The sequence below is a fragment of the Electrona antarctica genome (genome assembly GCF_951216825.1).
Source record: "Electrona antarctica genome assembly, chromosome: 2".
NCBI lineage: Eukaryota > Metazoa > Chordata > Actinopteri > Myctophiformes > Myctophidae > Electrona > Electrona antarctica.
In genome coordinates, this window is record NC_136807.1 from 39,043,167 (window position 1) to 39,068,352 (window position 25,186).

At 40.6% G+C, this 25,186-nt stretch overlaps 2 protein-coding genes across 3 annotated transcripts in view; both read right to left on the reverse strand.

Moving 5' to 3' along the window:
• Positions 1-2,551: 2,551 nt before the first annotated feature.
• Positions 2,552-25,186, reverse strand: part of LOC306917738 (homeobox protein Hox-A2b-like) — a 128,589-nt gene continuing 105,954 nt past the window's right edge. Inside the window, exons 3-5 of one of the 2 annotated variants that reach the window (XM_079495990.1) lie at positions 5,744-5,898; positions 5,224-5,393; positions 2,552-3,781 (exon numbers count right to left, since the gene is read on the reverse strand). In XM_079495990.1, the coding sequence (XP_079352116.1) occupies positions 3,141-3,781; positions 5,224-5,393; positions 5,744-5,760 (828 nt within the window). In that variant the 5' untranslated portion in view covers positions 5,761-5,898 and the 3' untranslated portion in view covers positions 2,552-3,140. Of the gene's footprint in view, positions 3,782-5,223; positions 5,572-5,743; positions 5,899-25,186 lie in introns of both variants that reach the window. The other variant, XM_079495989.1, reaches the window with a different exon arrangement.
• On the reverse strand, positions 16,681-18,002 carry hoxc4a (homeobox C4a; the record flags this gene model as incomplete). Its single annotated transcript, XM_079520194.1, has 2 exons — positions 16,681-17,045; positions 17,561-18,002. The coding sequence occupies 2 exons, from the start codon at positions 18,000-18,002 to the stop codon at positions 16,681-16,683; spliced, it is 807 nt and encodes a 268-aa protein (XP_079376320.1).

The window sequence follows — 25,186 nt, forward strand, 5'->3', positions numbered from 1 at the left end:
CACACCCGTATGAACTGAGTGGTGTAAGGTCTTATATAGACTGATCAAATGTGGTCTGACGTAATGAAATCACACCCGTGTGAACTGGGTGACCATAGCAACCATGCTCATTTTTTGGTACGAACAGACACGTAAACTAACAAAGCCAGTTAAACAGGGCCAAATTAGCCATTGGGCCAATGGGGCCGTGGCCCAGGGGCCCTTGGCTCTCAGGGGCCCTTCTGGGAAAATGTAAAGCCCTGTAATGGGTTTGAGGCCCTGAAAAAAGGTCCTGGGGACCTTCATTGGCCATTGATTTTGTTAAATTTAGGTAAAATAAATGATACAAACACAAAAGAAACTCGAAAATTCTGCGCACACGCGCGCTAGGGGGGCCCCAAAACATTTACCGGCCCAGGGGCCCTTGTGGGGTTAATCGGTCCCTGCAGTTAAATCACACCTGTGTGAACTGGGTGACCATAGCAACCATGCTCATTTTTTGGTACGAACAGACAGACACGTAAACTAACAAAGCCAGTTGTAGGAGTGGTTTACACCACTCAAAAAAAGAATATATATATATATATATATATATATGTATAGTAAATACACTGTGACCTTTTTAATTTTAGTTCCACACATAATGCAAGAAGTAATTTAAATAGACCAGCTTTGGAGTTGCCTCAATTCCTCACTTTGCAGTGCAGGCTATAGTGACTTCCACCTGCTTTCTGCTAAAACTAATTAGCATGAGGACAGAAGCTATCTTTGTACTGAATGCACAGAGGTGACAGTGGTATTGATCTTACCTAGGCTAGGCAGACTCTATGTAGATCAAAAGTTGTATTTTGCCAAAATGTTGGCGTGCTCCTTTAAAGTTGGGGGACTTTAAAGGGCTCGGACAAGTTCTGAACGCACTGAGTAACAGTACCTGTTCTACAAGAGCCTTTCCATCTTTCCTCAGGAAATTGTCTCAAAGATCTTATTCAGCCAGTATACTGAACACTAAGTAACAACGAATGTAGGCTACTAATTTGTACATTGTTTTGTCTACCTCAAGCACACACCAAGACAAATTACACATAAGTGGTAGCTTGGGTGCGTAACACATTGAGTCACACAAGTCATTCTGCATCTGTCATAAACATAAACTGGTCTGAATAACAGCTAGGGCATGATCACACATAGCCTACCTGCACATTTAGCAACAGTTCAGTGATGAACAGCCTGAGCCACAGAACTCTTCTGCATTTGTGCTTGTCCCCTAGCTGTGCTCTGAATGTTCGCTTCCAAAACTAACTTGGACTTGTAAGTGTAAGGGAATTTAACACATAATAACCTCTGTGGCCACTCATGCCTACCATGCCCTTGTAGCTGTGATCTAGCACTAACATTCAGCCATTCCCACTTCAGGTTTGATGTTTGTATTGGTCCTGCATGAGCACTTTACTTGATCCCGTGCACCTGCGGTCATTGAATTGAAGCTGTGTGAGGGGAAAAGGCTCTCATGTGCGCTTATTATAGGCATTTCCATCCATCCTGCATGATCTAACCTTTGCACAGTGGTTTTCTTTCTCTCCTATATCCATATCTCTCCCTTGTGCGATTTGGCTTGGCTTTTGCCCAGAATGGTGCCCCATGGTTGTCAATTGTCCTCTATCACAGCTCATTACAGTTTGGCAACTATATAGAACTGTCAGCATGTCCAAAATATGTGGGATTTTCTTTCATTTATTGACAGTATAAGGAGAGTTATATACAGTAAGTGTATGAGAAAGTTTGCGGCCTTTGTCATGTTTCGTGAAAGCTATACCGTCTATCTTTGGTGTATTTGATTGTTGAGACCCTAGAGAAACTGTGACCCATTTCTGTCAAATAAATGCAAAATGTCCCACGTGTGTAATTTACCACTGTGAAACTCGGAATGTTGAAAATAAAAAAACACAGGAATAGAACATTGTCTATCTATAATGGGGCTCACAGTTAAAAGTCAACATGTCAGATTGGCACAGTGGCTGTTGTTTAAGTCTCCTTGCTGTGCTTTTAAAGGAATACATCGTGAACCTTATTGGTCTGTTGTGTCCTGTGTATTGCAGGAAGGGCTCCTAAGCCATTGCAACTAACATGCCCCCTGAGAGGGAGGCCAGCCCCAACTTGCCACACTACAATTTGCCTTTTGAAAAGGCGAGAGTTGGGAAAGAGGAGGCTAGAGATCTTGTCATGGCGCCCACTGGGTTCAGAGCTTGTGGTTAGAGTGCTGTAAAGACTGCCTTGTCTTAATGATTAATGGTTGGGAACTTGGAGGCAGGAACGAGGGAGAGGCTTCTCAGGCTTGTGTGGCAAGATTGTGCAACATGAATGCACAATATCGTAGAGTTCTCAATGAATCTAAAGCATGCCTAAATTTGATTACAGAATCATTCTAATTTTTTTTCTTCTTTTGGGATGTAATCCAGGACTCCTTAATCATAAAGTACTACTGCTGCTAGAAAGAAAATGTAATTCTAATAAGCAATGAATGGGGTAAACATTACACAAGGGCCACAGTTTTCCCAAATGCATTTATTAAGCATGTATATGACATCTCAATTAATCAAGAACAGTATCAAAGACATATTGTATTCTTTAATGGCTGTAACAAAAATATAACATCATTCAATATGAACATACTTTTGTGCATTTCACAGTTTAGCCATTTTACACAAATGATCTATTTACAGTACATAATCACAACATGAAAATTAGGTATAATTTGATATATACAAACCAGCCGTTGCACAACCACTTATCTATTATCTGACAATAGAAGAAAATACAAAATTGTCTTACAGTATAGTATGATTTAAACATGCACCAACCATGCATAACAATACAACAACAGTCACGAAACTACAGCAAAAAGAACCACTTCTTATTTTATTGCTCAAATATTTGTGTTAAATGTCTTGTGCATGCTATTATGTGTAATCTAGGCAGCAAGTACAGCTACTGGAAGACAAATTGTCTACAGTGGCCATGATTGAGTAAAAACAATTACATCTCTATGGTTATTCTGTAATTAAAACAAGTTAATATAATCTAATTAAAAAGTTCAATGAATAGCAGAGGGGAAACCTGAGGGGATCTCAGTGCTGGATGTTAACCAGACTTCTGTTAGTCTTTTACAAATAAGGGAGAGTGGCCGTGTCAATGATATCCTGATGACTGTAAGAGCTGGGATGGGCATCACTGAACCCCAGGACGGGTTTCGAAATACCAGCTTGGTGATATTGACAACTATCTGTGCCAGTAGAGCATGACTGTGCACCATCTGCAACAGATGGGGGTAAACAGCTGAGATGGGACAAGTCCACATGGTTAACACAAATATATTGGCTGCCGTTGGTCTCACTCTGAGGACCAAGAGGCAAAGACATCTGATCACAATCCACAAATTGCAGATTTGAGGAGTTGGCGGAGGAAGTTCTGACAAGGCATGCACCTGGGAACCTCAAGTGTCCAGCAGCACGCGATCCCGGGCTGAGGGGGGCGGAGTGTGGGACCCACTGGCACGGCCTACCTATCCATCTGTCCGTGTGCTCCCTCTTGTATCTCATCCTGCGGTTCTGGAACCAGATCTTGACCTGCCGGTCGGTGAGCCGCAGCCCGGCAGCCATCTCTATCCTCCGAGGCCGGCACAGGTACGGGCTGAAGTGGAACTCCTTCTCCAGTTCCAGCAGTTGGCTGTTGGAGAAGGCTGTCCGCTCCCTCCGGGCGCCATCTCTGACTCCGCCTGGGAGACCCGCCTTTGGACCACCGCTGACTGGTGCCAAAGGGAGAGTGCATTAGTAAAACAAGGGACATAATAAAGGCAGTGTCAAATTAACCGATGAGTCTGTCATAAAAGATGTAAAACTCTTTGTAAGTACCAGTAAGCCCAGTGTTAATCCCCTACCAATCACTCCTGCGATCGAGTGGACCCCTAAGCCTTTCCTGTGTATACAGTCATGCCTGAGACGGTGTACAAGACTCGCTGTCTATTCTGTCATGTGTTCGGGGCAAAGTTAGCTCCCGAAGAAACAGTCTGGGGGAAACATCTGACGCCACTACCGCTGGATGACAGCCCACATTAATCACAGCCACACACGGAAGCAGACCTGTCAAATCCCCATCTCAGTCACTTAAAAGGTACCTTGGGACCTCCACTGAAAATAACCACCATTAGAGATTCCATTTGACATGTATATGAGCAATACCGCCTCTCAGTTGATAACAATACAGCATACAGTTGTTAATAGAGATTAAATAAGGCCCATATTCACATAAAGAGGCAACTGTTCTGCTGTTAGGGCTTGACTGTATAGCTATTTATGCAATTTGATTGATATAAAAAAAAATATATACAGTAGGTGAGGTGTTGAAAAATATGAATTGCCATTGTAACCGACTCTGACATACACTGTAATTGTAACGGTTTGTTTGACAGTAAAGCTTTTTGTTGCCTATACAGCTATAGTGCTGAATTTCAGTGAATTTCAGTGCTGAATTACTGGGTGTAAGAGGAAAATAAATGATTTGCATCATAAAGTTAATATTTTGGTTACCCAGATATAATATTCATATACATTTATACACCTAAGAGGGGTTTGAGAGTCTACACACATTATGGTATGGAGAAAATCCATTAAACGATTGTTAATATTGTTAGCATTGTTATAGCATTAAATGAAGGTGACATATTTAGGTTATTTTGATGTTTACATTTTGGCATCAATTGTGAAAGATTTGGGGGAAGGGGGCTTTTGGATGAACCATTCTTTTTTCTGATTAATAGCAACATTTGACTTTGACAAATCACTTACACGGTGATAAAATACAAAATGAAAAACTATACATCAAAATGTCCCCTCTACGTTATTCCAACATTAATGTTATGTTACTTTGTGACTTATGGGATACTTGGTCCGCTCCTTTTTCCTTATACACCAAATCACTTACACACAAGAAAAGAGCAGACCAACAAGCTCACAACATCTATAGCCTTTAGATAGATAGATAGATAGATAGATAGAATACTTTATTGGCAGTTTAAGAAAATTACAGAAAATTACATCATTTTCCTTTGTGATCATGTGTTGCAATGTTTTGCGCTTGCAGATCTGTAGAGCTTGTAGATCTGATATTTTCGCCCCCCAGAATAGGGATGCTATATAGTGTTCAAGTGGTTAACCTTGAACAGACCCAAAAAACTAAATCTGAATTCACCTGATTGATTTGAGTCAGTTGTCCTTGGATTCATCCAGGGAAAGATTAATCCTGGACGGCAGATGGTGAATGGACTGCAGCTCGTGTTCCTGGAGTCCACCATGTCCTTGCCATGGTCCTCATCCAGAGATTCCAGTGGGCACCTCCTAAACCGCTCATCCGGGCTCGACCTGGAACGGACACGAACAGAAGAGGAGGTCATGTTTCGCTGGTTAAGTTGCATGACTGGGCCTCTTCCTCCACCGTAGGCCATGTTCACTGTTGGCACCTGTCCAGAGCACAGAGGGAAATTGTTGCTGTGCAGCTGCAACTGGACAGACTGCTGCGGGTCCATGTATACAGGTATGCCTATAGCTCATCAAAAAAGCAAAAAAAACGAAACAATTAAACCCTCAACAGTGTTGGAAAAAAGCTAAGGTTGTCTAATATCCCCTGCACAATTAAGCTTGAAAGCACACATGCATAAAGGGAGAATGACTTCGGTTGGAATAGACATGTGGAACATTTGAATAATATTTACCAGCAGAAGGCTGCCATGCATGGTCACGTGGTGCCATCCTCCAATGACTGCACTCTGGAGTTGCAAAATATTCTGCTGGCAACTTGACACGCTGCTGGGACAAGCTTTCTGTGATATGTTTTCAGACAAGCTTTTTTATATGCAGCTGCTTCACCCTACGGATAAAGAACAAAAAGAAAAAAACAATAGAATATGAATACTGTGTGGAACAACAGTCTAATCAATATGCAATTTCTGAGAGGGTGAGACTAGAACGGCAGAAAAGTGTTTAGGCTATACTATATGGGGAGAGAAATTGACAGAGTGGTTTCGTGTGTGTGTGCGCGCGTGTGTGTGCGCGTGTTTGTGTGTGTGTGCGCGCGCGCTTGCGTGTGTGCGTGAGTGAGAGAGAGAGGGGAGAGTGAGAGAGGAGAGAGAGCGCGCTCATAACCAACCGAGTGATTAGAAACTAACTTAGCTCATTTCACTCTGTAATTCTTTTTGACAGGACACTTCTTTTTTTTAAGCCCCGAGGTCTTGAAACTTCTCTTTCCGAACTTGTGTGGTCTGGTAGGTAGGTTATATCAATGGCTATATAGTCCTATACATTGTGTCTGATTGTCTTGTGTCCGAGTCTATAATCTGTCTCAACAACAATTAATAGCCTAATTTGTTTGAATATTTTGGAATGTCAGAAGGAAAAGCAATTGTGGGATGTCAAACATGCTGATGATAAATAATTATTCTCATTGTGCATTTTTAATTCTCCCTAATTTCCCTGCTGTTCCTAGAGTCGTCTGGCTGGTCTCATATACGCTGCCATTTATTTATTTGTTTGTCGTTTTAAGACTAATCGATTATATTGAATTGCTAAGTGCGCGGTCCATTTACCTGCTCATTTACATCGAAGAACCTTGCCTTCTATTTACAGTATGCTAAAGCTACCGCACTCGAAGTGTATAGCCTTCGACTTAATAGGATTCACTGGGAGTGGTCAGACAAAGGGTTGACACTCATTGCCACACAAAGACAAAGGGGACAATCATTAAAGAATAGCAAAAAGGAATATACTGTATTTGGGCATTTATTATTCCATCATGTGTATTGTATTGCATGCCTGTAGTGGGCTCTGTCGGCCAGGGATCAACAGTAGCCTTACCCCACATTTGTAAAAGCAAACCAAAGCAAAGTATTTTACATGGTTGGATGGACAAAGAGACAAAGAGAGCATTATGTAAAACCTCCTATGCGCCGTTGTACAACGAGGATCTCAAAGGGACATCTATCAAGGTGTATTGCAATTAAAATGTGCATTTTACAACGCAAACCATGGAAAAATATACATAATAAATTCTATTTGGTAACTATTTTGGTGGTGTCTACTTTTCATTCTATATAACAGAGGCCTGTGTGTTGTAGCACAATCACATTTTTTCCAAACCAAATGTCCACAAACTTGGATTCCACAAGGCAGAACTGGACTTGCATCTAAACGAAAAAAAATAGCACAAAGGGGAGAATTCTGAAGAATGATGTTGGTTCGTGGTATACCATTATCCATCTATGCTGAAATCGGCTTTAGGTGTTCTAGGTTTTCGTCTGATGTTTCACCACAGCAAAGCTGTCGAGAGAAGCCCTCTCTCTGCACGTCTCTCGGGGAGTGATGGATTATGCATTCCAGGTTGACTATGCCGTTTACAGCACACTGTCACCGGAGGTTTCTACCTGACCCTCCGCGCTCCAAATGTTTCCATTACACAGACACACGGAATGATTTGGTTTTGACTGGGTTGTCCAATCAAGGGACATTGGTGGACACGCCCACTCATGCATGCGCCAAGGCTTTGTGGCTGCGCGTAATGATCCACCAATTCCACATGGAATTGATTTTTATTGTTATCTCTGGAGTGAATTTCGAAAACAAAACACATTCTGTAAATGTTTAGTTTTTTTAGCGTTGACGACCAAAATACACGAATGTTTACATAGGCTATATAAAAGCTTAAGCTGATTATATAATATGGTTTGGCCAAAGCGGGTAGCCTATAGGCCTACAGGCCTATAGAAGCCCATAGGTGGGCTATATATGACGATAAGTGATGCAGGCCTAAAAGTCACAAAGCTGTGCAAACGTTTACAAAATTGGAGATAAATCTAGATGTAATAGCATCTAATTGCATCCATTTATATTTTAAACTCCCAACCACGTTATATTATCATCATCATCATCACCATCATCATCATCATCACCACCATCCTCCTCATATTTGCTGGGCTGCATTAGGCATCAACCTTTAAGTTGAATGAAATGGAAGAAAGTAATTAAATTCGGTTTGTTTTCCTTGCCTCTACCCCTTGAACACACTCTCTGGATTGGAGATAGAATCTATGATATACTAGCTCAGCAAGACCATCATTTAGCTCCTCCGCGCCTGCACCACAATTCTCCGTGAACTCTGGTTGAACCGCCTCGATGGCAATAAATCATTTTTCTCTCTCACACAAAAGCGCGCCGGTCGCTCTGGGTGTCAACCCTTTTACAATTCCTCCTTACCTTCTGCGCTCTCTAGGTTGCTGACACAAACAGCCAAAGAAACCATCGATAAACTCTTATTCCCCATGCCAATAATCGATAGCGTAAACGCAGGAAACTCAAGGCAATCTGTGCCACTAAAACAGACTTGTGGGTGGGGGGGCGGAAAAGTTATAAAATGTCCTTGCAACAAGTTTGAGCTTCCCTTAATGCGCCAGCTTTCTGGCAACGAATTAGATATCCGTTAACCTTTTTAACAAAAAAACAAAACCTGCATTAGTTTTCAGGGCGGCTTCAACGAATGCATGGATCAGTTAATGTATTTCCATGGGACAGAGCTGGGCAGATAAGAGGAGACTGAGAGAGCCGGAGAGAGGACGTTAATGGGCAGAGGATGCTGTCGGTTAAAACGGTGCATACAAATGGCCCTGTCTTGGCAGAGCAAGGGGAAGATTTATGGGCTCAGTGCCCTATATTGCTGTAAACAATGCAGAGTGAAATGAAAAGCTGGAGTTTGCAGACTGCACTTCATACTTGAGGAAAAGACACGCATTGTCAACTTCCCAAACATGCCTGACTTTTGCATATAAAGCATGCGTAAGCATGTAATATATTGATGTTGTGAGACTATTTGTCTGGGATTTTGGACATCCCAATATCATGATATGCCATATGACAAAATTTATGTATTTTGATGATGCAATGTCCTATTTTATATTTACTCAAAATAGTGAAAATAGAGTAGCAGATCTACAAGTTCACAATGCTTAGCATCAAGGAGCACTGAGAGCGCGTATCTGCTAAACATCTGTGAAAATATAGCTGTTCTACAAGCTTACATCACAATATAATGGCCATGATGTGAGCTTGTAGATCTACTATTTTTGACAATTTTTTGGGGAAAAAATATTTTGTAAAGTTATTGTCACAATATCAGTATACTTTGATTTGATTTGATCCACAGAGGCCTATCCAGTCCTTATGTTGACATGTTATTAATGTGATCCTGCTGCAGTTATAGCCTACAAGCTGTAACATATGCTTTGAGGACACATACAAACATAAATCCTAGTCTTTGAACCAATAAAGTGTCACACAGTAAAGGATGTGGCAGTATAACTTTCACTTCTCTGGTTCTACAAGAAAACTAAAGCTATGTTTCCAGATATTTAGTGAGCTATAGCGATTTCAACGAAGATGGATTTCCATCTTTACAACTTCCTAGAATGGCAGTAAAGAGCAGAAAATACCAACACAAATGCTGTGTTTTAAAATAGTCTATTAGCCTATAATTCTGCCTCTAGGAAACTTGACAAATTGGAAGTTAATAACAGGTGACTGTTGGGAATGTCTTTGCGCATGCACTTATGACACACACACACGCACACGCGCACGCACGCACACACACACACACACACACACACACACACACACACACACACACACACACACACACACACACACACACACACACACACACACACACACACACACACACACACACACACACACACGATGTAACCGAGAATGATGCTGATAGAGGAAGCCACTATTAACCACAACCACAGCATCACAAGGGACCTATCAAATTGGCATGCAACTGGTGCACACTGCACATGCAGCGAAACAAATCTGGGGTATGTTAATTTGACTGAGAAAGTGTAAAAGGGTCCATGGGTCCACTTTTTCCTCTGCCAAAAATAGCTGATGTATAAGTTACATGCATCATGCATGAGTCATGCATGATGCATGACGAAAGCATGATGCCATGATATCATGCAGCATGACATCATGGCACGCGACCAAGTAACCCAGACTTAAGGGTTAAATTGATGATTTTACTGTGTGTGTGACTGTGAGCAAAATAGGAGCCATGCAGGATCACTTTGGTGAACTAATCAAGTAAATTACTTAACCACATTAAACTATAAATGATGAATTGACAACGGTAATGTGGTCATAACATAATCATAAAAGTTATTAAATGCAGTCAATGACTCTCTCTTTGCCATCAACCATGATGCAGGCTTCCAATGAATGAAGGAGAGTGTCATTTCATGGTCCTGAGCGATGCAGCAAACAGGCCCATGGAATATTTCTCATATAGGCGTTATATGCGGTGACAGCGTATTAAAGGCATGTTTGTCAAATACATAATTTCCTGATTTTATTTTATTTAAGGGTCTACTGTATAGGTTTTCAAATTGCTCAACGTCACTGCTTCATGCGACTTAAAACTATTAATATTCAATGGATCATATATATTAACAATTAAGTTAATCATATTATCATGGTGTTGTTTTACAGTTTGTATTGTTTTAAAGTTAACTTTATGCAAATGCAGGCTCTCGTCCATATCTCAGCTCTCTGGGTTCTTTCTTTCTTTCTTTCTTTCTTTCTTTCTTTCTTTCTTTCTTTCCTTTCTTTCTGCATGGTGAAGAGAGAGGGGAGGAGAGAGAGAGAGGGGGGTGGGAGAGAGAGTAGCTACATCTGCTCCCTTGGGTGAGCCGATGGGAGCAGAGATTTACGGATTTATGACACACCCACCTCTGGTCAATGCGAGAGGAGAGAGCCTCTCTGTCCCTGGAAAATAGCAGTGTGACCCCTGTTTCAACTCTGCCGCTGCGCCTTTATGCAACTGCCATGACTGCCGTTTAAACACTACACAACACACCCCATAACAATACTCTATACTCTATCCGACGTTGCATATATACATACACTGACTACACCAAAGACTCAACCTGAAACAAATGGACAAATATTTAACTTTACCAATATAATAGACAATATACCAGGTAATAAACTATAGCACCATCACAATAGTCGATATATTTTTTTGCTTAGCATTTGGTCTTGTTCAAACAATTTGATGTGTTTGTGTAAAGTTTTATTTTTATGTCTTCCAAGTGAGATTCCTTGCCAGAGGCGACTATAAATCAACGTGAGCCAGGAGTGGAATGTGAGCTGCAGAAGAATCGTTGTGAGATTAAAACCATCTCAAATCAAAGACAGAGGAACATGCATTCTGATTTACTGTGTACCCTAATGTTAAACAACGAACTTCAAACAAAACGCAATAGATTTCTGCACGGTGCTAATAATTCGACTGCTAAAACCTATTTCTGACAAGTCTAAGTCAAAGTAATGGTCTATAGTAATGGTCTATAGTAGCCCAAAAATACAAAGGAGGGGCAGCCATGCAAGTAAAGTTGAACGAAAGATAATGAATTTGTATACAATATAATAAAATGTTTTCATGTATTACCAATTATCAATCAACAAAGGTGGTTGTGCTTTTGTGGAGAAAAATAGATCAGTTTATACAATCTTACGGAAACACGTGGAAACATCCCTAACTAGCATGTTTATGGAGTGACGCGGAAAAGTAAACTGAGGAAGGTGATACTGAGCGCTCGCTTGTCTGTTGAAAGTGTTTACATATTAGAAAAGTTTCCACTGCGTGGACTATAAGCCGTGCGTAATATAGCCCAGTGTGCAGGCCTAATAATACAACACCAACGCGTTATTTTAGAGCTGAGCAATATAATAGGCATATTGAATGTTTGTATTTTCAAGTTTTAGAAGCCACTCGTTTCAGTATATATATATATATATATATATATATATATATATATATATATATATATATATATATATATATATGCTGTAAATGTATATCTAATGAACAACTTCCGAAGGATCCGACCTGTTATAGGCTGTTTAAACAGTATTTTATATTTTATATTGTATAGCTATATATGTGACTGCACATATAAATCCGAAGTGTTAATTAAAACTCAGTTAAATTATTACTGTGAAATGGGGCCATTTTACACTCTCATAGTTAAATTTACACTGCATAATATTGTCTGTGTGATCTGATTCATATAGGCTATCACTGCATGTGAAATGGCACACCCTTATGGGTCCATGTTCCACCCTCATAGGTAAATGCACGCTGCTGATTTATCTGTGCGATCTGATTCATCAGTTTTACAATGCAGGCTTTAGCACCACCCTATAAGTGCTCTGTCTAGAGAAGACATTCTGTCCATGAGTCTTGTTGTCCATATGAAAGCAGTGCCACGTGGAACAGACACTGTCTGTCTGGTCATGCCTATTCAAACCCCAAGAAGTCATGAAATTGATATGGGTGATGCTGGGCAATGTTGTCCATGCAGCCCGACTTGTGTGCTTAACCATAAGCCCCGTTTTAAGTACTTCACCGTACGACGGTGTCGCGTGAAATAGTTAAAATGATACAATACACCCGCGGGTCTGAACTACATTTTAAAACATTTATTTTTTATATAATACCCAAATAAGGACGCTAGGTTGAAAGTAGTTAAGAGCAATTGCTCTTACTTTCAACCTAACCTAATAACACGAACCTGGTTCTGCATGTATTAATGCAGCGCCAAGTTCGTAAATCAAGACCAAATTTTATTAATTCAAGCAATAGTTCTTCCCAAACTAATCTCATATCAGAGCATGCTAGATTTTGGTTTGATCTAATGTTTTTCCCAAATAATTATTTTATTACTTTTCTGTGCAGAAGTATAGTTTTGGCTGGTCATAATGAGTAAATTATGATGTTGACTAACAGTTACATTGTATATACGTATCGTATGCACCACTGTATTTACAAACTACAAAATAGAGTATGCAATCAATCAATTTCCAATCAATATTCAATCACACACACACACACACACACACACACACACACACACACACACACACACACACACACACACACACACACACACACACACACACACACACCGCATTGTTACGGAGGCGTCGAGTTAAGGCGTTAAGTGCACTATGCAGAATGTGTGTTTCTAGGGGGAGATAACATGGTCAGACATGTAAGCCATGCAGGGTTCAAACTTTCCGGCCTTTCTAGACAGGGACACGTGCAGGACTCGTGCAGGAAAGGATGTGCTGGTCTGGTCTGAGACCTTTTTATTCTAGAGTCAAGAAAGACATAAGCCCTGCCTGAACTCATTTTAGGGGTTTTACGCAAATTGTGCCATGGGGTTTGCTATACAGGCTATACGTTTTTTTTTTTTTTTTTTTATGTGAGTGGTATCATTATTCAAAGCAGATTTTACACAAGTTCGTTTGTTCCCATCAAGATTAATTTGGTGTAATATAGCCTATTTGACAGGAAATTGAAAAGTACACAAGCTATACTTTCGGCTCACGTGGTTTAGATTTCAATGCCTATAACACCCATCCACTGAGCAGTGACTGCATGAAAAGTTCAACTTCAGTGAACTTCAAATTAAAGCTGGTTTCAGAATAGCCTACTTCAGAACATTCTGCTTGCCTGTTTTGAAAGCACTACATCTGAGGGGCAAAAAAAAGAAGGAAAAAAAGTAGATTGTGCTACAGTAAAATCCTAAGAGTAGGCATATACAAATGTAACCAAATTGTGCATTTGGTTACATTTGTATACTCTTGAAGTTAAAGTAACTCTCTCAGGATTTTACTGTGTTGTCTACTCTACTGTCTCCCATTACAGGAGATAGCATTAGCTCTCGCGTTACCACCACAATCACCCTATTTTGGAAGTCCTGCAGATTTGTATAGGATGTCCTACAAGGATAAAGGGCGCGCTTGAGAAGGGGACAGTCCGTACGAGAGTTCGCCGCTCTCGCTCTCTCTCTCGGGTCACAATACGAAGGGTAACAATGGGAGCAACACATTCAGAGATGCTCTTCCACACTAGGCCTCTCTACGGGCGCACAGCGGCAAAACCCACAAAGAAAGCGGAGGCCAAGGGGGAGCAACGAGGGTTACACACAGAAGGTACACGCACATGAGAGCCCGTCGGGTCACAGGGTTGGAAAGGTCGGCCATCCAGACTGAAATAAGCCTAATGGGACAGAAAACGTGTCCTCGAGGTGAACTCGGCCTTCTCGCGGTTCGCCCCAAACTTCAATAAAGTACCTTTTCAGCCTCGCGACATGGAGGCGACAGGGCCTAGAAAGAGATTGGAGGGATGCTGCGACCGAGGCGTGCACATTAATTTCTCTAATCTGTCCGGCAACATAAAGGCTTCTGAATTCATTTTTCAGCGCCCCGTCTGAGCCCCATTCTCTCGAGCGCCACTCCAGAGGCACGTCCATATAAACAAAAAGGAAAATACTGCTTAAAGTTTTAGCAAAATGGCTATTTCCAAGTCCATTTAAACTCACAGATTTCGAAACCGCGGGCAGGCTTTTGTCTGGTACTCTGGTACATAATATTTGCGCGCATCAAAATTGTTTGTTGTCATTAGAATTATATTGCAAGCATATATCACAATACTCTGTGGCGCAAGATTAATGATCTGGAATACCTCTCTCCTTTGTGCTCCCCTGCCCCCCACCAAGCAAGGCATTTTATAATGTCCATTCAAGTCACAATTTCAATAATCTATCACATTCATTGCGGGTCTTCGTGCTCAAGTTATGCTCCAACCCAAGCATTCAGTTCTAAAAAAAAAAAACGTTTGCTGCCAAATGTGTTTAAAAAATGAATGTATCTGCGTGAGAAAATAATGCAATGGCAAACCATCCCTTTAAGGGAATATAGTTTGGTTTTCTGTCAAATTGTTACAGGCTTATACAGCATAATAATAATATGCTGCCTATACTAGTCCCATGTCTACAGTCGTAAAGACTTTAACTGTGTGTTGGTCCACTTGCCAGATGACGTATAGAGTGAGAGGCTTAGCGCCGTTTTTAAAAAATTGTATTCAGTTTGACAGTTTTGTCGTCAGCTGCACTGTATGACAAACTGTATTTGGCAATAGTAGTACAATGCAACACACAGCACAGTAAAATACATAATGTTAGTTTAACTCTGTGTGCAAATGGAACCAAATGGACTCATAAAGGGTCCATTTGGTTCCATTTGCACACTCCCAGAGTAAAATGAACAAGCAAAAGGCACAAATGGTGAACGACACAAGTAAACATGACGGCCATCTTTCCTATTTACAAGGCCTGTTTCATAACATCGAGTCTGCTACATCATTCACCATCACCGATGTGAAACCATGCAAGACCACATGACGCATTCTGTTCAATACTATCTCTTATACACGACTTTATTTTATTTTTTTCTTTTACATTTGAAAACTCCAGTCGCATAATGGTGTCATGGTCTATAAAAGCAGGGCAAACTACTTAGGTTACAAAATGAATTAAGAATAATTTTTTGACAACAATTTATCGTTTAATTTCTAACACATATTTGTAAAAGGGTTCAAAATTCGGCATGCAGCTTTTATTTTTCCATAAGTCAGTAAATGAGAATGAAAAGCCGGCTGGGATTCGTGGCACTGCATGTCACAGATGCAGTGCAGTCTACATGGGCCTCAATGGCTTGTCTTTTATGGTTAATTGAATGCCCTTCAGACAGATGAGGTTGCACGTATATATAATATATGCACAGCACAAAACCATTCCATTTGCAATTTTCCGTTTCCAGAAATAATCGGAGTCCATTTTGAGTGCAAGGCTAAACACACAAATACATAAGACTATCTGTGTTTATGCCGGGCAAATGTCTCTATACACTGGTATAAATAAAGATGAAAGGTTGAGCAGCAGTTATTCCATAAACACAATCATGGCTGTAGACACAGTGACTTGTGTTTTCCTTGATGAAAATGGTTCAAATATATAGAAATACTCACACAATGGAACTGTACACTTCTCTATAAGGCGTTATCACTCCATAGCCAAAACAATATATATACCTCAGCTGGCCATGAATGAAGTTCAACCAAAAACGTTATGTAAAACTATAGAGACACTCACTGTTTTATTGACCAATATGATTATCACAAGTACACTAAACTCCGTTTATTGCATTTCACAATAATCTGCTTTTAACGGTCTAGAACACAACATCAACACCACTAAACTAAATTGTAAATCAAAACCCTGTTTTTGAAGTACACGAGGTAATTCACACATTGTTTTTTTCATCCTAAACATACAAGTTCAAGATCAATGGTGTGGTTTTCAGCTTTTTACCAAAAATAACTATAATAATAATAATTTCCTTCCAGTGTTGTTTGAAATAAATAGATTGTGCATTTCACCTTGGGCAACATGGGCAAAAGAATGGCCCACAATAACATTTTGATAAAATGTACATTTTTTTTCTAGATTTTTTTCTCCTTCATTCAAAACATTTTTCATAAAAAACATCATTTTAATTCTGCTTCAAATAAATTAAACCCTGTAGTCACGTAAAAATAATTCATCGGTATTCGCAGTAATCCATGCTATATAATAACATGCATTTTATATAACTTTGGACTTAAAGGAAACCGCACAACCTACGAAAACAAAATATATAATTGTTCTATAAATAACCAGTCCTTTTTTTTCTTCCTATACCCAATCTTGACGTGGTTTTATAACCTGGTAATATCCTCGCCATGCTGTGCTCCGGAAAGTTCATCGGGTGTAGCCGCAGCAGCAGCACTAGTGGCCGAGGCAGCGGCAACAGCGCCGGCTGCTGAGCTTGTGTTGGACCCGGAGGAGGAAGACGATCTCACTTTGGTGTTCGGCAGCCTGTGATCTTTTTTCCATTTCATCCTGCGGTTTTGAAACCAGATTTTAATCTGTCGCTCGGAGAGAACCAGGGTATGGGCAATCTCGATGCGCCTCCGTCGAGTTAAATATCGGTTATAGTGGAATTCCTTCTCCAATTCTAAGACCTGCTGTCGAGTGTATGCTGTCCTAGACCGCTTGGGTTCCGTCCCATTGTAACCAGACACTGGAAAAGGGGAGAAGTGGAAAGAAAGGGAGACAGAAAGGGAGGAAAGGAGGTGTAAACAAGAATGGCCTCAACTGAGATATGGGCTGAAAGATTTATTGGATATGAATGTTTAGCTGTTTGAGAAATTTAAATGGGGAGTTAAGAACTTCTCAGCGTAATGAGAGGACACTCACATCCAACTATGGGCTAAATTATTAATGCAAGATTACAAAGCTCAATCTTTTTTTTCTTATTCATCTCCCCCTCTCTCTCCATCGCGCAATACATAACAGCAGAAGCCACATGGTGATACGGCTGCCCTGAGTATACCTCGGCTATAAAATTTATGGTGGGTGTAATTACCAATGCCGAGTCGTAAATCCGCCTCAATTGTGCCATTTCAAAGGCTTCCCCGCTATCGGAGCAGGGGCTGGCAACGAGATGGGAGTCAGAGGGGCTGATAAAGGGAGGGAAAGGGAGAGAGGAGCGAGAAGAGCAGGAGTGCAGGGAACATAAACACACAAGTTGCCTACCAGAGCTGACGTGAATTTTCTTCATCCATGGGTACACCACGGGCTGCTTGGAGGAGGCTGAGCTGTTTGGGTGCTCCGGCGTAGCCTGGTTGCAGGCGGAGGTTGCGGCTGGTGGAGTAGCGGGGGACATGGATAACTGTGGGGTCTCACATGAGGCGGGCTGCCCCTTCCCTGCAAGCAGGTGCGCGGCAGAATGGGGTAGTCCATGTCCCCTTGGCGTGTCAGGTTCAGGGATGCTTGCACAGTTATACGGGCGGTCTTGGTAGCTCGCCCGCGGAGGATATAACTCCTGCTGGTGATGCTGGTAGCCTGCAGAGTCCCTTGCGCGGCTGTAATATTCTGGACTATGCTCTGGGATGTAGCTATTTTGCGAATATTCCTCGCATGGAGGAAATTTCGGATCAATGTAGTTAGACTCCATCAAATACGAGCTCATGATCATTAATTTCTGGAGTGGAAAAATAATTTTTCTAGCTTTGTCGTTTTTCTGCTCCATAAAGCCCTCCTACTTGCGAGCAGCCCTGTAAAGTTACTTTTACCACGTGACCCCATGGCCCAATAGCAGAGTAAGAGGTAGTTCCCGGATAAGGAACCAGAGGTATTAAGCATACCTACAGTCGCCATTGTGGGCACAAATCTCTCTCTCTCTCTCTCTCTCTCTCCAACCCCCCCCCCCCCAACACACACACACACACACACACACACACACACACACACACACACACACACACACACACACACACACACACACACACACACACACACACACACACACACACACACACACACAGTCCCTCTCCCCCTTTCTCTGGTTGTGTTACCAGAGAACACAAGGTAATTGATCTAGGGGACAAAACTAGTAGCTAGTTGCTGACTAAGGAAATAATAAAGCAGGCAAAATCCACTGATCTCAATTATTCAAGGGGGACAATAGGTGTTTCACCAAGGATAAGATACAACAGGATACTAATCATTATGACTATAGTATGGCAAACAAAAAGGTAACCTACTAATCAGGAATAGCACTCCTCTATAACAGTGCTATGACACAGCCCCATTAATACTGCTTTACAAAGTTGAATTACCCAAATGGTCTGCATGAATAACATTTTATTTTGAGTGGTGTAGCGTAGCCTATGCTTTGAGGAACCGGAGATAACTCCTGCATCTTGTTATAGCCTAATAACTTACATTTGTATTTCTCGCTGATTAGGCTACTATGAATGAGGTTGGGGCTAAGTAGGCAAAAAGCAGCTTCTTAAACAGTGTTTGTTCAATAGAAAAGCCTTTCCCTATATATTTTGAATTACTTTCCTCTAGGCTTTTTTAATTACTAAGTGTTAGTCTAAGTGTTTGTTAGACAAACAATGAAATAATAACAATGAAATAAAAGGTTTGCATACATAATAAGATGAAGTGAAATAGAATGCGTATCAATATAAAACTATAGTTTTAAAAAGGTGTGGGTTTTAGCTGAAGTTTAAAAGACGTATACAGATAAACCTTAAATAAAATATGGATTGTACACAGTCAAAATCTCACTGTTAATTTACTCTGTAGGTCATTCCACAACTTTGGTACCCCAGTGGCAAATCCCTGGTCGCCATTGCTAATCTAAATTTTGGAACTGAGAGCAGAGTTCTGATGACCTGACCGTACACCTCTGTACATAAGTACAGTATAACGTCCTCAATGTCAATGATGAACATGGGACATCAGTTTTAAACATACAGATCCATGAGTCAACTTTTAAATTAAAGGTCCATTTGTGTGTCTTTTTTTGCAGGGCTAAGGGGGGAATATAGGCTGGCGGCTTGAGGCTAGTCCATTTAATGCCTTCATTCATTCAAATTCTTAGATTTGATTAAAAAATGAAGTGAAGTGAGGGGCGCTCTTATCATCTTACAACGTCTTTATTGTTAATGGGATTTAATGTTTGTATTTGGGACAAGATGACGTACATTTTCTCTTCATTGTCAATGGCGTTTTTAAAACTAACATTGAACTAAAAACAAACATTAAACCTCTATATAGGAGGGCCTAGCGCCCCTCAAAAATAATGTGGTCTATCTTCTCCCTCTATAGTTCAAGTTAAAACAACCTGGTTGCAAAAGAGTAGCTTATGTTGAATAAGTGACCACTTTCTCAGCAGTTTATTAAACCACATAGTTTTACACAACAAAAAACTGCATTGCGGTTAGATCAACAGAGTAATAGACTATAGTATTAAAGTTACGGTATACAAGTTATAAGTTATACATCTTATAAGTAGGCCTAATAATTACAATCCAAATGGTATTGAATGCCACCAATTTTCCACTAATGTGTTCTAAAGGGACATTCAGCTGACAGAATCAGCAAAGACTGTTATTGTGATGTCACATCCCAGTACTATGATGTCACAAATCTGTACAGCTTTGGAACAAATACTGTGATGATGTCACACGCTGGACAAGTTACAGCTGCAGCTTATGACATTGCAGTATGCCTATACATTTTTGAGGGGTGCTAGACCCTCCTATGCACACCTTTGTGTGTTTGTGTGTAACTATGCGGCGTACTGTTTGTAAAGCACAGTAGCACATGATTTGATTGGTTGAGCACGGAATGTGATGTATGATGATAAGAGCGCCCCTCACTTCACACAAGTGTGATTTTTAAGGGGCGCTAGTCCCTTCTATAAACAGCTTTTGTCCCCGCACGTCTCAATATTTGCCATTGACAATGAATGGAGAAATGACGTCAGAATTCTGCTAAATATGATGTAAATTAAACATCAAAACATTAAACACCATTGACATTGAAGGGAAAAGTTACGTCATATGTAAACGAGCAAATCAGCTAACCAATCACATGCAGGCAACAGGCATTCTGATTCGCTAGTATGAGATGATGCATGACGATGTATGATGAGAGCTGATAAGTCCGCTAAATATGACAAAACATTAAACGCTACCTTATGTAGCACTGTCAAATGTCCGCTAACATAAATTGATGTACAATGACAAGAGCGCCCCTCATTTCACACAGGTGTGATTTTTAAGGGGCGCTAGCCCCTTCTATAAACAGCTTTTGTCCCCACACGTCTCAATATTTGCCATTGACAATGAACGGAGAATTGACGTCAGAATTCCGCTAAATATGACATCAAAACATTAAACGTCATTGACATTGAAGGGAAAATTTTGTCATGTAAACGAGCAAATCAGCTATAACCAATCACAAGCAACAGGCATTCTGATTAGCCAATGGCCAGTATGAGATGATCCATGATGATGTATGATGATGATAAGAGCTGATAATTCTGCTAAATATGATGTAAATTAAACATCAAAACATTAAATGCCATGAATTGAAGGGAAACATTAAATATAATTTATATAGGCCTAATGTAAATATATTGAATGTTTAAAAAAAAACATTGTATCATGGTTAAATGATAATAAATTGATGTACGATAACAAGAGTGCCCCTCATTTCACACGGGTGTGATTTTTTAATTCAGTGCAGTTTATGACATCACAGTATGTTTTTGAGGGGTCAACTTTGAGGGTTTGTGTAAACACAAACATTGAAGACAAAAGTGTGTAAACACAAACATTGAAGACAAAAGTGAGGACGCAAATTGTCACTGGCCAGAATGAGATGTGAGAGTGCCCCTCACTTCACATGGGTGTGATTTTTAAATGCAATATAGCATAATGCAATATAGCATAATGCTGCATGCGTTCACATGGGCAGATGCAAAGATACAGTCTACCATTCATTGTCAAAAGAAGCCAGTGCATGAAGATATAAAGATGCAGCTGCTGCAAAAGCTATATATGTCTTATGCTGCGTTCACAAGAGGCAGATGCAAAGATCACAGGACATTTGTTGCTTTATATATCTGTTGACGTCAACAAGCGTGCGTCCGTAGTGACGTGTGTCATTGCAGCTACAGCTTTGTAGCTTTGCATCTGGAAGTTGAACCCAGCTCAGCTACAATTTGTAGCTTTGTATAGCTTTTGCAGCAGCTACAAACGTCGGATACATCTTTATATCTTCATGTCGCTGGCTTCTATTGACAATGAATGGTATAGACTTTATCTGTGGAGACTGTCAAAAGCGGCACAGCATTTAAAAAGGGTGGAAGCCACAGGTTAGTTGTAACCTGCTATGCATGTCGGGGGCCATAGGGGTTAGTTGTAACCGTCTGTGCAAACGCAAAGACAAATATGGGAGTATAATTTGGAGCAACTAATATACATGCATCATTGCGTCTTTGCATCATCATGTTGCTGGCTTCTATTGACAATGAATGGTAAAGAGTTGGCTTTGTCCGCGACGTAAACGTCTTTAAATAAATACTTTCTGAAAAGTCTATGAGGAAAATGAACAGGGACTCTCCGGGTCTCTCGAGGGGGCGGGACTGTCGCAGTCCCGTTTATTTTCCTCATAGACATTTCAAAAAGTATTTATTTAAAGGCCTTTTAAATGTTTTTTTTGTAGGCCACAAAAAAATGTCGCTGGCTTCTATTGACAATGAATGGTAGACTGTATCTTTGAGTCTGCCCGTGTGAACGCAACATTATGCCTGTGAGACTGAGTATGTCTGAAACTGAACTGAATTTTAAAACGTGTCTGGAGACTGGGTGTGTCAGCAGCTGGACTATTGAAAAATGTACTGTGATGTCATAACTTAAGCGGACATTAGTAAAAAGTAGACTACTGTGATGTTATCATCTGGACTATATTTAAAAGGTGATGTCTCAACTTGACTGACTTTCTTAAAAAAGTACTGTGAAGTATAATGTGAAGCATGTGTGTGACCATTACCATGTCACACAATAGAGCGTCGCAGTCCCGCCCCCTTTCATGACAACGCAAGGCCCAGGAAATGAATCCCAATGCATTTTTCCCATAGACATTTCAAAAAGTATTTATTTAAAAACCTTTTAAGCATCATACGAAGCCAACTCGAGTCGTGACAAATCATGACAACAAACACAATATTTTGGACCAAACAAATGATTACAAAGAAGAAAAACAACAAAAAAAGAGTTGGCTTTGTCCGCGACGTAAACGTCTTTAAATAAATACTTTCTGAAAAGTCTATGAGGAAAATGAACGGGGATTTCTTTTCCGGGTCTCTCGAGGGGGCGGGACTGTCGCAGTCCCGTTCATTTTCCTCATAGACATTTCAAAAAGTATTTATTTAAAGACCTTTTAAATGTTTTTTTTGTAGGCGAAAGCCACAAAAAAATGTCGCTGGCTTCTATTGACAATTAATGGTAGACTGTATCTTTGAGTCTGCCCGTGTGAACGCAACATTATGCCTGTGAGACTGAGTATGTCTGAAACTGAACTGAATTTTAAAACGTGTCTGGAGACTGGGTGTGTCATCAGCTGGACTATTGAAAAATGTACTGTGATGTCACAACTTAAGCGGACATTAGTAAAAAGTAGACTACTGTGATGTCATCATCTGGACTATATTTAAAAAGTGATGTCTCAACTTGACTGACTTTCTTAAAAAAGTACTGTGAAGTATAATGTGAAGCATGTGTGTGACCATGTCACACAATAGAGCGTCACAGAGCGTCACAGTACAAAATATAAAATATAAAATAAAGGCGAAAGCCTGTATTTTAGATTTTTTATGGAGGGATAGACAGTAGACTGACAGGAAATGGGGAGAGAGATGGGGGGTGACATGCAGTAAAGGCCGGCACGTACAAAGCCAACTCTTGTCGTGACAAATCATGACAACAAACACAGTTTTTTGGGCCGAACAAATAATTAGAAAGAAGAAAAAAAATCACACCGTGTGAAGTAAGTGGACTCTGTGCAACTCCGTGTGGGGGTCCCCGGGGGTTGGGGGGGGGGGGGGGGGGGGGGGTGGGGGGGAGTTCCAGACCCACAGGAACGCACGGCCTGATTCCGGCGAGCCGCCCCGCGTCGGAAACGGTTGAGAAATGACAGAGTTACCGTGTGGGGGTCCCTCTCTACTGTACCCTCCACTGTACTGTACTGTACTGTACTGTACTGTACTGTACTGTGCTGTACTGTACTGTACTGTACTGTACTGTACTGTACTGTACTGTACTGTACTGTACTGTACTGTACTGTACTGTACTGTACTGGCACACCCGAAATCACCATATATACAGTTAATATGTGCGTGTGTGTTTGTGTGTGTTAGGTTGCGCACAGGTGGTGAAAAACATCCATGCTGTTTTTGTGCTCAGACGCACCCAGCCAGCCAGCCAGCCAGCCAGCCACCCAGCCACCCACACACAAAGTCACTTAAGGAAGTGGTTGCACCACTTAAAAACGGCAGGTTATACAACACTTTTTTTGTTGTTTTTCTTCTTTGTAATTATTTGTTTGATCCAAAATATTGTGTTTGTTGTCATGAGTTGTCACAACTCGAGTTGGCTTTGTCCACGGCGTAACCGTCTTTAAATAAATACTTTTTGAAATGTCTATGGGGAAAATGCATTGGGAATTATTTCCTGGGCCTGGCGTCGTCATGAAAGGGGGCGGGACTGCGACGCTCTATACTCTATAGTGACGCATGTGAATCATATATCATATGTTTTGACAATTGCTTTGGCAAATGTATAAAAAAGAAAGAAAAAAATATATACGGTATTAGTATATTGCCATTATCATATCAAGGAGTATAGTAAAAAAAACTAGAAGTTTCCATCACAGAAGTTAGTTGGCATCACAGTTGGCAGTTAAACAACAGAACATTGTCCAGCAGTGATATGCTTTATAAACCTAATTAAATAGACCAGACTTTACTGCTTCACATATATGCTTCACTGGAGGCTTGCATATAACCAACCATTGTTAAATTGAAACCACTGTAGCTCTCTCTTAACAGCACCATTCTTTCACTTCCATTGACAAAAATGAGTGCTGCTGGCCATGTCTGCACCCCCCCCCCCCCCCCCCCCCCCTCTCTCTCTCTCTCTCTCTCTCTCTCTCTCTCTCTCTCTCTCTCTCTCTCTCTGGACCATCCTGCACCCTTTGCTATATAGCCCCAGATCATTTTCAAGTATACCCAAATGTTACATTCAGGTATAGGCGTTAGGATTCATGATTTTTTTTCCCCAAATAAAAAAGAGCATCGCTGAGATTGGTGCTAAACCCTCTGTGTTAATTGAACTCATATACTTATGTAGCCTATATATATATTTACACTCTGAGTTTAAGTCACAAAAGTTACTGCGTACACAGGCTAGGTTTCCATAGGCTTTATTATGTTTATCAGATGTCTTCATCAACGACACTTCATCTCAATAGATGAAGCCTTCAGCTATACGTATGTATACTGTATATCAGATACCTTGATGGCCAGTGGTGCTTCAGAATACTTTGATAATATTTGAAATTGATCACTTGCACTTTACTTTACTTGGTGCATTGTTTTTATATTATTATTATTATTATTTATTTTTTCAGTCTACAGTACACCAAGTCTCTTCACCAAATATAACAGATCAACAAGGTTGTTGACGACGCATCACAACGTGATGCGTCGTCGTGAGCTTGTAGATCTGTAATGTTTGGTGAATGTTCCCCCCCAGAATAGGGATGGTGGGGTTCAAGTGCTTACATGCCAAGTATAACAAT